Source organism: Amphiura filiformis, chromosome 4 (assembly GCF_039555335.1).
Source record: "Amphiura filiformis chromosome 4, Afil_fr2py, whole genome shotgun sequence".
NCBI lineage: Eukaryota > Metazoa > Echinodermata > Ophiuroidea > Amphilepidida > Amphiuridae > Amphiura > Amphiura filiformis.
Genome location: NC_092631.1, coordinates 14,842,379 through 14,855,846, shown reverse-complemented (window position 1 = coordinate 14,855,846; position 13,468 = coordinate 14,842,379). Strand labels below are relative to the sequence as shown.

Genomic DNA, 13,468 nt, shown 5'->3' with positions numbered 1-13,468 from the left:
GATTTGGAACCAACATGAAAAATGCGTTAAATTGATATTTTGAGAAAATATATTTCAAAACTTGGACTTATTATGTTGAAGCCTATAGCACGTAAAGCATTAAATGTGGGTACCTGGCATATTTCAAGCTCCTTTCATCAACTGTTAACTTCTTCTTCTTTTTTTCAATTAGGTTTGGTAACAGACTGGGTAAAACCTAGCAAAGGCGAAAAGCTTGACCTAACTTACGGTGACCGAATTGAGATAGACCGCTTTCTGGGCTATTATCAGCATTGGGCGGTGTACATCGGCAACAATAAAGTCGTCCATTTCGCCATCGCCAATGTAGGCCTGTCAATAGCTGTCAAAATTAAAGAGAGCGACCTTTACGAAACGATTGGAACTTCAGAAGCAAGAATCAACAACTTCGACGATATGGAATTCTTTACGCATGACACCATGCCAACCAGCCTTGACGTAAAACGACGTATTCAGACATATAAGGATAATTGGCCCAGTTACAACGTCTATTCAAATAATTGTGAGCATTTTGTCAACTATTGCCGGTATGAAAAGCGATTCAGCAAACAAGTCGACATCGACATACGTCTCATCTACGATCCTGAGATCCCGCCAGCGGTTGCGGCAGCAGCGGCTACTGCAGCACGGAACAAAGCCGGGAGCCGCAAACAGAGGGCAGCGCTGGGGAGAGTGGCCAAGATTGGAGCTCTATATGACATCAGAACAGACAGTTTTTTGGTAAGTTCTTTGTAGTTCTTGCATCATAGCTGAGGGCCTCGGAAGTATCGCTGTATAGAGATGCGCTAGTTAGAGCTGCTTATTAGTGGATGCTTATACTTATAGGGAGGGCACATTATTTAGCAAAATCTGATTATCCTTATATAACATTTGATGAAGTGTGCCTTTAAGCCCAACAGGTGATAGTAACATCACTGTTGTCATGGTTGTCGTAGGCTGAAATATCATTTTTAGAAAAGTATGAAAGGAAGGCATGTTTTTGTTGTTTTCTCTATTAGGCTGATATCTAAATGAATAGCGTCTTTGAATAACTCGTATTTTGGTACGTATTGTATCACTGTCTGTGTTTCAGCAATTTATCAATGGATCATGATTTACTGTGTTAAATAATATAAATTCCCAAATGCTCCACTCTTTTTTTTCTTTTCTTTTTCTTTCTTTCTAAAAGAATTGATGTTGATTCATTTTCAGGGCGATACTCTATTTGGCTCAAAGCTGGGTGACGAAGCTGTCGACACCGTGGAAATTAGGAATACTTCAATAGAACTTGTATTGACAGACACCTTACAAGAGAAGTTCAACAAACTTGAAGTAGAAACAGAGCTTCAGGCGAGTTTGTTGGCAGGCCTCGTCAAGTTGAACGGACCAGGGTCATATTTTGAAGAGGAAAGAAAAAGCGCTAGGGCCCAAAGAATGAGTCTACTTTACAACTTGAGAACAGTCAATGAAGAGGTAATGATTCGCCAGAATAAGGATAAGATCGACATGAACATTCTGTCACCTTCGAATGGACAGCTCGTCAATGCAACTCATGTTGTTGTTGCCATTGATTGGGGAGCAGTTTGCTCGGTTACCTGTGAATACGAAAACGAAGAAGATGAAGATGTCACCGAAGTCAAAGGAGCTCTGAGTGCTGACCTTGAAAAGCTGAAAGCGCTAATTGATGTCAAAGGATCTGATAAAGCAGCGTATGATGATAAAAACAAGGAAAGTCACAAAAAGTTCACCTACAAATGCAAAGCAGATGTTACAGCTCCTGACAAAGACCTCCCGGTTACATTCGAAGGTGCGGTGGAGCTAGCAAGAAATCTCCCAAGTCTCGTTAAGGGCACAAACAACGGGAAGGGGGTTCCGTTGACCTACATGTTGATGCCACTGGATGCCATCGTCAAGATGTGTAGGCTTCATCAAGTACAGATTCAATCACAATATAGAGCAATCGATGAGGACATCATCAAGAAGTGTGCACAGGTCGTGGAAGGAATCACGAAGAAGAGGCAAACGCTCTATGATATTCATAGAGATCTACATGTCTGTGCAGACTATGTCGCAGAAGGATCTCTCGTTAGAATTGATGATATATTGGAGAAGTTTGTTGTGGAAGAATCTGGTTTCAAGGCAAGGCTTCAAAAGTTGGTAAAGAAAGTAAGATCGTGGGCTGAAGACGTGTCTTCTCTTGAAGCATTCCTTACTAACGACATGTCTGAAAGATGTGTTGTCTCAAAGTACAACGATGAAATTCGGGGATTTCAAAAGGATTTCATAAAACTAAAATCAATCAAATCATGGAAGGGCAAAGGAATCATCTACGTTGGTAGAAAGGATAATCCAGCTTTGGATGACAGGAGAAACGTCTATGTGTTCTACAAGACTGCCGATGAAGGTGACAAGAATAACCATGACAAAAATCAAGAGTTGTTTTTGCGACTACAGAAAACGCATGCACATGATGATAGAAACTATAAATTTATTATTGTAGACCAAGAAATAAGAAAGGATCTTTGGCCAGCTGGCAAAGTGAAGGCAAGCGTTCATACGTTTATAGACGGCAGATTAACATCAATGGACCTGTATGCCAAAGAAGGCCAAGACTCAGAAATGTGTTTGATCAAATTTGATAGGCCGGTCTACCGACAAATACGCCCAAGCAACCGAGCACGTGTCAAGCTAAGATGTCCAAATGCTTTGTCCGGAAATGGTGAATGTACAGGTAACCCAGTCATCTGGATGTGTTCCAAATGCAAACAGGTGGTTGAATGTGGCATAGAAACCAAACTCCTTTACTGCAAATGCGGAGAATCGGATCCTAAAAAATCACTCTTTCGCTGCAATGAGAAGGATCACGGCATGGATTATGTCAAGTATCCAGATGATATTCTAGCTGATGAGTTGTCTCGGCTTAGGGAAAATGCAAAAAAAAACATATTGATCCTCGGTGAGACAGGAGTTGGCAAATCTACATGGATCAATGGTTTTATCAACTACAATTACTTCGCTGATATTGAAGAAGCTATCAATTCTAGGGAGTTCCGTGTTCTGATACCATCACGTTTTACATTCACACAACAAGGAGAGGAAAAGGAGATATTGATTGGCGAAGCTGACACCAATGAGAACATGGAAGTTGGAAAATCTGCTACCAAAAAGCCTCGTTCCTACGTCTTTCATGTCGGTGATCAGATAATTCGTTTGATTGATACGCCAGGAGTTGGGGACAGTGAAGGTATAGAACAAGACAAGAAAAACTTTGACAACATACTGTCATACCTGACTTACTACCAAGAGATCCATGCTGTGTGCATACTTCTCAAGCCGAATAACTCCCGTCTTACAGCAATGTTCCGCTTCTGTATCCAAGAGCTTTTGGCTCATCTGCATTCATCGGCCAAAGACAACATTGTATTCTGCTTCACAAATACTCGAGCAACATTCTACCAACCTGGTGACACTTTGCGTGTCCTCAATAAAGAGCTTGACAAAAGAAAGGTCGGGATTAAAGCTACCCCACACAACTACTTCTGCTTTGACAACGAGGCTTTTCGCTTTTTGGCTTGTTTAAAGAATGGAGTTATATTCAGTCAAGAAGACATAAATACTTATGCTGAAAGCTGGAACAAGTCTGTTGAAGAGACGAAACGCTTCATCGAGCATATCAGCGCATTGAGACCGCACAGAGTAAGGAATACTTTGAATATCAACGAGGTCCGAAGAATCATCGTGGCTTTGAGCAAAATCTTAGCAAAAATAGCCAAAACAATCCAACAGAATGTTCAAAGTGGCATCGAAGCCAAAATGCAAATTGATCTGTACGACAAGGATATGGATAGTTTAAAAGCCAATCTAAAGGTCAATGGATTTGGCATTAGGAACGTTCCGTTACCATATCCCAGAACGATCTGTGCACATTCCAACTGTATCAGATATGTTCAAGTTGGTAAAAGTCGCGTTCAGAACGCGTTATACGACCAAATATGTCACCACTATTGCCATTGTGTGAGTGGAATTCCAACAGAAACAACAAACGACTCTAGATTGCAACGTTGTGCGTGCATAGGTAGGAATAATTATTGTGTACATTGCGGACACCATTACACCACTCACATGCACATCACATGTAGCACAGAGGTATTTGCAACACAATTCCTATCTGATGAAGTTCAAGCACAAATCGATCAAAAGATAAGCGCCAAAGAAGCAAAGGAGGCTTTCAAAGAAGCAATTGATAACAAAAGTAGAGAATTGGCGGAAGAGCAACGAATCATCATGAAAACCAGCGCCAAATATGTCTCTTTCCTCAAAGCAAATGCTACCATACCTACAACAATGACGCAGTTGCAGACTGCCTAGACTTGTCCATTCAACATGAGAGAAACAAAGCAAAAGAAATCAGAAATGAGCCACTTCTGGACAAAATGCAACGTATGAAGAGCCAGTACGAACAAGAAAGGAGGATCTTGGATAACGCAATTGCGGAAAACACTGGTGAAAACATACATACCCCAGAGGTTATGAAGCTTCAAGAAGAGCTCTTTCGTCTTAAACATATGGGCAAAACATTGAAGGATCTTTTTCATGGATGTTCTATCTCAATATCAGCAAACAACATTGCATTCAAAGAGAAGACCGCTCCCATTCGACAAAATGTGCCATAATTCACATCAGAAGAATGAACAAGTCAATCATTGTCACGACAAGCACGATGACCATAAAAGAACATTCCAGCCGCTGTGAAAATCTGCTCAAATAAAAAACTCAGCTTTTTGTGTCTGGACGTTGGCCCCTACTCAGCTTGCTGACGCAACATCTGCATCTACCATACCTAGAACATCAGCTGCAGTGGAATTCTCTTCCTCACTGCAGCCAACCACGGGCAACCAACTCCACCTGTTGTTTTACAAACAAATCTCGCCCCTTGGTCACCTGCTTAAAACATTGAGCTCAGTTTTTTCCCTCTGAACGGAGCCCACTGCCTAGTTTGTTGACGCAACATCTGGAGAACAACTGCATATACAATTCCTGCAACAATAGATGCATGTAGAATTTTCTTCTTCGCTGCAACCAACTCCAATGTTGTTAAACAAGAATAGTTTGGTTGTTGACCTGCTCAAAACACGGAACTCAGCTTTTAAAGGTCTGAACGGAGCCTTCATATATACAGCCTGTCTCAAAAAAAAATTGTGCAAGTGAAAAGCGCCCTCTTTGGCAATTAGAAAATACCGTTGTGAAATAATGCTTACATCAACGTCACGGGCGTAGTATTAGCTCTCAAATGCCGTTTGTTCTGTTCAATTAGCTTGTTCCAATTTCGAGATATGTTTATTTAACAACGAAAGGGTAAAATCACAATTGTGCCACTTTTACTAGGGAAGAGAGCTGTACATGTAAATCAATGATAGCTGATGTTGATGCGTCTAATGCACTCCCCTTTCGGGGCGCATGCATTAGACGCATCAACATCAGCACGCGTGCACTATTTTGTCTAATATCTCTCCCAACAAGTAATACGCGTTCATTAACCTATCTTTTAACATGTCTTAAGCGACTAAGAGAACAGTATTTACCATGATAAAATCATTGACATGCACATGTATTTAAGTTTTACAGCAGAATGTGAAATATTTATTTATCTTTTAATCTCTTTTAAGTGGCAAAAGAGAATCATCATTCCTGCATCATGATAAAACAGTAAAAACAGTCAAACAAATTTGTATCATGTAATTGATGCATTCTTTTGATTTCACGAAGGAACTCTTGATAAACTTGATGCTATCAATGTTACATGTAAAGCACTCTTCCCTAGTAAAAGTGGCACAATTGTGATTGCACTCTTTCGGCTTTAACTAAACATATCTCGAGATTAAAACAAGCAAATTGAACAGAACTAACGGCATTGGCGAGCTAAGACTACGCCATTGACGTTGATGTAAGCATTATGTCACAACGGTATTTTCTAATTGCCAGAGAGGGCGCTTTTCACATGCACAATTTTTTTTGAGACAGGCTGTATGTTGACAGAACATAAGGGAATAACAGCTACATCTACCTATCCTAAAACATCAGCTGCAGTTGTATTCTATCCCTCAATCAATGCAGCAACCATCTCCACTTTTTACAAGAACAGTGTTTTTGGTGATCTACTCAAAACAAAAACTCAGCATTTGTGTATGGACGGAAGCCTTTGCTCGTGGACACAACCGCTGCATCTACCATTCCGACATCAGTTGCAGTAGACAATATCTTGATGTATAATTGCATGTCATTTTGAATCATTCGTGAAAATATATGAACCGGTAGAGCTACATGCAGTATATAAATATACGTAATATCCTGATGTTGCATGTCATTTTGACTATTCATGAAATTATAAGAAAAAAATAGAGTTACACAGACAAATAAAGTAGAGTAAATTTACGTTTCATACTGCAGTTACTGTCCATGTTATAGGTATATGGGCATTGCCTAGTTAACGTCACTGTGTGAAAAATAATTGTTGACTTATTTTTGTTTTTAATTAGGTTTGGTAACGGACTGGGTAGAAGCATGGAAAGGCAAAAAGCTTAACCCGACTTACGGTGATCGAATTGAGATGAACCGCTATCAGGGCAAAGATCAGCACTGGGCGTTGTACATCGGCAACAACAAAGTCCTTCATTTCGCCACTACCCCCAACACCAAATCAACAGAAGTGGAAATTAGAGAAAGCGACCTTTACGAAACGATTGGAACTTCAGAAGCAAGAATCAACAACTCCGACGACAAGAAATTTTTTACGCCAAACTCCATGCCAATCAGCCTTGACGTAAAAAGGCGTATTCAGACATATAAGGATAATTGGCCCCGTTACAACGTCGATTTAAATAATTGTGAGCATTTGGTCAACTATTGCCGGTATGAAAAGAGATTCTGCAAACTGGGACACTACGGTAAGTTTCTATTAGTGTTGGAGATTTCAGTTCACTCGGACTACGGACTAAAGTTGTCATAATGTATTTGGCAGAGTAATACGCGAATAATGTTTTTAATCTATGCTTATCATGCTTATGGTGCCATTTCAACAGTACTCCCATTTAGTAGAAAAGGGTCCACTGGTCCAAAAATGGTTTTCGCTTGTGCAGAAAATCGATTCTCACGCATGTTCAGAGTATTATGGTATAGCTACATTTCCAGAGGGTCGAGCCGATCAGTCGATTCAATTCGCTGAGGCAATTTGCTTTTGTGAGTTGAAGAAATCTCAACTTCCCAGTGATCAGTGGTGTCGCTTGACAATTAACACTGACGTGAATGCATCAACCAATCATTTCCAACCAACTGGATCTATTATTTTGCTAATTAATTTCTCTTTCTCGATTTTTAACTTTCGAGGATGAGTTAATTCAAAACAATAATTATTGAGAGCAATGGATGTTCTGAAATGTATTTTGTGGCGTTTAGAGCATTTTAATTGTCGTCTGCTCGCCATGATCGATGTGATAAGTATAATTGCAAAAGCGACGAGCGATGCATCGCAAAATTCGGCGATTGGCCATCGCTTACCAAAAGCGGTACATCGCAATCGCTCGGCGATCGAGTATAAATTCAGCGAACTTTAGACTAGCGGTCCTTAGGACTAGTACTATCGGACCGTATGGGGTGATTAAAAAAATAAAGGACTGTACCCCAAATTCGCCAAATGTTTTCATATCTTTGCGGAGATTGTACATCAGCAAATAAAATATCCAAGAAAGCAGTGATAAATGTCCGGTGTAAGTAGACATTTTTAATTTAGAAAATAAGTGATTGGTTTTAATCTGAAGATATTGCACTTTTAAGTTATCATACCATTATACCAAACGGAGCTAAGTTTACCTATTTTCGCTATATGCCCAGTAACCAAATGTCAACGCCCATTATTATTTGGAAGTGATTGCCAATATTTTGATTGAGATAAACCGCTATCAGGGCTGGGTGTTGAACATTCAAAAATGTCAGAATTGTGCACTTGTATGATTTGGAACCAGCATGAAAAATGCGTTAAATTGATATTTTGAGAAAATATATCTCATTACTTGGACTTATTATGTTGAAGCCTATTGGCTAGTACGCAAAGCACTAAATGTGGATACCTGACATATTTCAAGCCCGGATTTCAAGCTCCTTTCATCAACTGTTCACTTCTTCTTTTTTCCTTCAATTAGGTTTGGTAACAGACTGGGTAAAACCAAGCAAAGACGGAAAGCTTGACCCAACTTACGGGGATCGAATTGAGATAGACCGCTTTCGGGGCTATTATCAGCATTGGGCGTTGTACATCGGCAACAATAAAGTTATCCATTTCGCCATCGCCCATGTAGGCCTATCAATAAATGTCAAAATTCAAGAGAGCGACCTTTACGAAACGATTGGAACTTCAGAAGCAAGAATCAACAACTTCGACGACAATATCTACTTCACGCCAGACACCATGCCAACCAGCCTTGACGTAAAAAGGCGCATTCAGACATATAAGGATAATTGGCCCCGTTACAACGTCTATTCAAATAATTGTGAGCATTTTGTCAACTATTGCCGGTATGAAAGGAGATTCAGCAAACAAGTCGACATCGACATACGTCTCATCTACGATCCTGAGATCCCGCCAGCGGTTGCGGCAGCAGCGGCTACTGCAGCACGGAACCAAGCCGGGAGCCGCAAACAGAGGGCAGCGCTGGGGAGAGTGGTCAAGATTGGAACTCTCTATGACATCAGAACAGACAGTTTTTGGTAAGTTCTTGGTAGTTCTTGCATCATAGCTGAGGGCCTCGGAAGTATCGCTGTATAGAGATGCGCTAGTTAGAGCTGCTTATTAGTGGATGCTTATAGGGAGGGCACATTATTTAGCAAAATCTGATTATCCTTATATAACATTTGATGAAGTGTGCCTTTAAGCCCAACAGGTGATAGTAACATATACACTGTTGTCATGGTTGTCGTAGGCTGAAATATCATTTTTAGAAAGGTATGAAAGGAAGGCATGTTTTTGTTGTTTTCTCTATTAGGCTGATATCTAAATGAATAGCGTCTTTGAATAACTCGTATTTTGGTACGTATTGTATCACTGTCTGTGTTTCAGCAATTTATCAATGGATCATGATTTACTGTGTTAAATAATATAAATTCCCAAATGCTCCACTCTTTTTTTTTTTTCTTTTTCTTTCTTTCTAAAAGAATTGATGTTGATTCATTTTCAGGGCGATACTCTATTTGGCTCAAAGCTGGGTGACGAAGCTGTCGACACCGTGGAAATTAGGAATACTTCAATGGAACTTGTATTGACAGACACCTTACAAGAGAAGTTCAACAAACTTGAAGTAGAAACAGAGCTTCAGGCGAGTTTGTTGGCAGGCCTCGTCAAGTTGAACGGATCAGGGTCATATTTTGAAGAGGAAAGAAAAAGCGATAGGGCCCAAAGAATGAGTCTACTTTACAACTTGAGAACAGTCAATGAAGAGGTAATGATTCGCCAGAATAAGGATAAGATCGACATGAACATTCTGTCACCTTCGAATGGACAGCTCGTCAATGCAACTCATGTTGTTGTTGCCATTGATTGGGGAGCATCTTGCTCGGTTACCTGTGAATACGAAAACGAAGAAGATGAAGATGTCACCGAAGTCAAAGGAGCTCTGAGTGCTGAGCTTGAAAAGCTGAAAGCGCTAATTGATGACAAAGGATCTGATAAAGCAGCGTATGATGATAAAAACAAGGAAAGTCACAAAAAGTTCACCTACAAATGCAAAGCAGATGTTACAGCTCCTGACAAAGACCTCCCGGTTACATTCGAAGGTGCGGTGGAGCTAGCAAGAAATCTCCCAAGTCTCGTTATGGGCACAAACAACGGGAAGGTGGTTCCGTTGACCTACATGTTGATGCCACTGGATGCTATCGTCAAGATGTGTAGGCTTCAAGTGCAGATTCAAACACAATATAGAGCAATCGATGACCATATCATCAAGAAGTGTGCACAGGTCGTGGAAGGAATCACGAAGAAGAGGCAAACACTCTATGCTATTCATAGAGATCTGCATGTATGTGCAGACTATGTCGCAGAAGGATCTCTCGTTAGAATTGATGATATTTTGGGGAAGTTTGTTGTGGAAGAATCTGGTTTCAAAACTAGGCTTCAAAAGTTGGTAAAGAAAGTAAGATCGTGGGCTGAAGACGTTTCTTCTCTTGAAGCATTCCTTACTAACGAAATGTCTGACACATCTTTCATCTCAAAGTACAACGATCAAATTCGGGGATTTCAAACAGATTTCAACAAAGTAAAATCTATCAAATCATGGAAGAGCAAAGGAATCATCTACGTCGGAAGAAAAGACAGTCCGGTTTTGGATGATAGAAGAAACGTCTATGTGTTCTACAAGACTGCCAACGAAGATGACAAGGATAATCATGATAAAAATCAAGAGTTCTTTTTGCGACTACAGAAAACGTATGCAGAGAAGAGAAACTATAAATTCATTATTGTAGACCAAGAAATAAGAATGGATATTTGGCCAGCTGGCAAAGAGAAGGCAAGCGTTCACACGTTTATAGACGGCAGATTAACATCAATGGACCTGTATGCCAAAGAAGGCCAGGACTCAGAAATGTGTCTGATCAAATTTGATAGGCCGGTTTTCGAACAAATACGCCCAAGCAACCGAGCACGTGTCAAGCTAAGATGCCCAAATGCTTTGTCCGGAAATGGTGAATGTACAGGTAGCCCAGTCATCTGGATGTGTTCCAAATGCAAACATGTGGTTGAATATGGCATAGAAACCAAACTGTTTTACTGCAAATGTGGAAAATCGAATCCGAAAAAATCACACTTTCGCTGCAATGAGAAGGATCACGGCATGGATTATGTCAAGTATCCAGATGATATTCTAGCTGATGAGTTGTCTCGGCAAAGAGCAATGCAGGAGAAAAACATATTGATCCTCGGCGAGACAGGAGTTGGCAAATCTACATGGATCAATGGTTTTATCAACTACAATTACTTCGCTGATATTGAAGAAGCTATCAATTCTAGGGAGTTCCGTGTTCTGATACCATCACGTTTTACATTCACACAACAAGGAGAGGAAAAGGAGATATTGATTGGCGAAGCTGACACCAATGAGAACATGGAAGTTGGAAAATCTGCTACCAAAAAGCCTCGTTCCTACGTCTTTCATGTCGGTGATCAGATAATTCGTTTGATTGATACGCCAGGAGTTGGGGACAGTGAAGGTATAGAACAAGACAAGAAAAACTTTGACAACATACTGTCATACCTGACTTACTACCAAGAGATCCATGCTGTGTGCATACTTCTCAAGCCGAATAACTCCCGTCTTACAGCAATGTTCCGCTTCTGTATCCAAGAGCTCTTGGCTCATCTGCATTCATCGGCCAAAGACAACATTGTATTCTGCTTCACAAATACTCGAGCAACATTCTACCAACCTGGTGACACTTTGCGTGTCCTCAATAAAGAGCTTGACAAAAGAAAGGTCGGGATTAAAGCTACCCCACACAACTACTTCTGCTTTGACAACGAGGCTTTTCGCTTTTTGGCTTGTTTAAAGAATGGAGTTATATTCAGTCAAGAAGACATAAATACTTATGCTGAAAGCTGGAACAAGTCTGTTGAAGAGACAAAACGCTTCATCGAGCATATCAGCGCATTGAGACCGCACAGAGTAAGGAATACTTTGAATATCAACGAGGTCCGAAGAATCATCGTGGCTTTGAGCAAAATCTTAGCAAAAATAGCCAAAACAATCCAACAGAATGTTCAAAGTGGCATCGAAGCCAAAATGCAAATTGATCTGTACGACAAGGATATGGATAGTTTAAAAGCCAATCTAAAGGTCAATGGATTTGGCATTAGGAACGTTCCGTTACCATATCCCAGAACGATCTGTGCACATTCCAACTGTATCAGATATGTTCAAGTTGGTAAAAGTCGCGTTCAGAACGCGTTATACGACCAAATATGTCACCACTATTGCCATTGTGTGAGTGGAATTCCAACAGAAACAACAAACGACTCTAGATTGCAACGTTGTGCGTGCATAGGTAGGAATAATTATTGTGTACATTGCGGACACCATTACACCACTCACTTGCAACACAATTCCTATCTGATGAAGTTCAAGCACAAATCGATCAAAAGATAAGCGCCAAAGAAGCAAAGGAGGCTTTCAAAGAAGCAATTGATAACAAAAGTAGAGAATTGGCGGAAGAGCAACGAATCATCATGAAAACCAGCGCCAAATATGTCTCTTTCCTCAAAGCAAATGCTACCATACCCTACAATGACGCAGTTGCAGACTGCCTAGACTTGTCCATTCAACATGAGAGAAACAAAGCAAAAGAAATCAGAAATGAGCCACTTCTGGACAAAATGCAACGTATGAAGAGCCAGTACGAACAAGAAAGGAGGATCTTGGATAACGCAATTGCGGAAAACACTGGTGAAAACATACATACCCCAGAGGTTATGAAGCTTCAAGAAGAGCTCTTTCGTCTTAAACATATGGGCAAAACATTGAAGGATCTTTTTCATGGATGTTCTATCTCAATATCAGCAAACAACATTGCATTCAAAAGAAGACCGCTCCCATTCGACAAAATGTGCCATAATTCACATCAGAAGAATGAACAAGTCAATCATTGTCACAACAAGCACGATGACCATAAAAGAACATTCCAGCCGCTGTGAAAATCTGCTCAAATAAAAACTCAGCTTTTTGTGTCTGGACGTTGGCCCCTACTCAGCTTGCTGACGCAACATCTGCATCTACCATACCTAGAACATCAGCTGCAGTGGAATTCTCTTCCTCACTGCAGCCAACCACGGGCAACCAACTCCACCTGTTGTTTTACAAACAAATCTCGCCCCTTGGTCACCTGCTTAAAACATTGAGCTCAGTTTTTTCCCTCTGAACGGAGCCCATTGCCTAGTTTGTTGACGCAACATCTGGAGAACAACTGCATATATACCATTCATGCAACAATAGCTGCATGTAGAATTTTCTTCTTCGCTGCAATCAACCAACTCCAATGTTGTTAAACAAGAATAGTTTGGTTGTTGACCTGCTCAAAACACGCAACTCAGCTTTTAAGGTCTGAACGGAGCCTTCATATATATGTTGACACAACATAAAGGAATAACAGCTACATCTACCTATCCTAAAACATCAGCTGCAGTTGTATTCTATCCCTCAATCAATGCAGCAACCATCTCCACTGTTGTTTTACAAGAACGGTGTTTTTGGTGATCTACTCAAAACAAAAACTCAGCATTTGTGTATGGACGGAAGCTTGCTCGTGGACACAACCGCTGCATCTACCATTCCGACATCAGTTGCAGTAGACAATATCTTGATGTATAATTATTGCATGTCATTTTGAATCATTCGTGAAAATATAAGAACCGGTAGAGCTACATGCAGTATATAAA

The 13,468-nt window shown here is 40.5% G+C and overlaps 3 protein-coding genes across 3 annotated transcripts in view; all 3 read left to right on the top strand.

The window, feature by feature from the left end:
• Nucleotides 1–9,793, top strand: part of LOC140149991 (uncharacterized) — a 26,900-nt gene extending 17,107 nt beyond the window's left edge. The window contains exons 4-7 of the mRNA XM_072171994.1: nucleotides 8,193–8,757; nucleotides 8,911–8,965; nucleotides 9,225–9,721; nucleotides 9,778–9,793. Of these exons, the coding sequence (XP_072028095.1) occupies nucleotides 8,193–8,757; nucleotides 8,911–8,965; nucleotides 9,225–9,721; nucleotides 9,778–9,793 (1,133 nt within the window). The remainder of the gene's footprint in view (nucleotides 1–8,192; nucleotides 8,758–8,910; nucleotides 8,966–9,224; nucleotides 9,722–9,777) is intronic.
• Nucleotides 333–13,468, top strand: LOC140149531 (uncharacterized). Its single transcript, XM_072171611.1, has 3 exons — nucleotides 333–738; nucleotides 1,210–5,149; nucleotides 13,132–13,468. Exons 1-2 carry the CDS (start codon nucleotides 415–417, stop codon nucleotides 4,363–4,365), a joined length of 3,480 nt encoding a protein of 1,159 aa, XP_072027712.1. The 5' UTR covers nucleotides 333–414; the 3' UTR covers nucleotides 4,366–5,149; nucleotides 13,132–13,468.
• On the top strand, nucleotides 9,888–12,182 carry LOC140149990 (uncharacterized). Its single transcript, XM_072171993.1, has one exon. The coding sequence runs from the start codon at nucleotides 9,897–9,899 to the stop codon at nucleotides 12,180–12,182; it is 2,286 nt and encodes a 761-aa protein (XP_072028094.1). The 5' UTR covers nucleotides 9,888–9,896.

Coding starts and splice junctions, on each gene's coding strand:
- LOC140149531 (XM_072171611.1), top strand. CDS start 415: ATGGAATTCTTTACGCATGACACCATGCCAACCAGCCTTGACGTAAAA. Junction 739..1,209: donor TCAGAACAGACAGTTTTTTG/GTAAGTTCTTTG, acceptor ATTCATTTTCAG/GGCGATACTCTATTTGGCTC.
- LOC140149990 (XM_072171993.1), top strand. CDS start 9,897: ATGTTGATGCCACTGGATGCTATCGTCAAGATGTGTAGGCTTCAAGTG.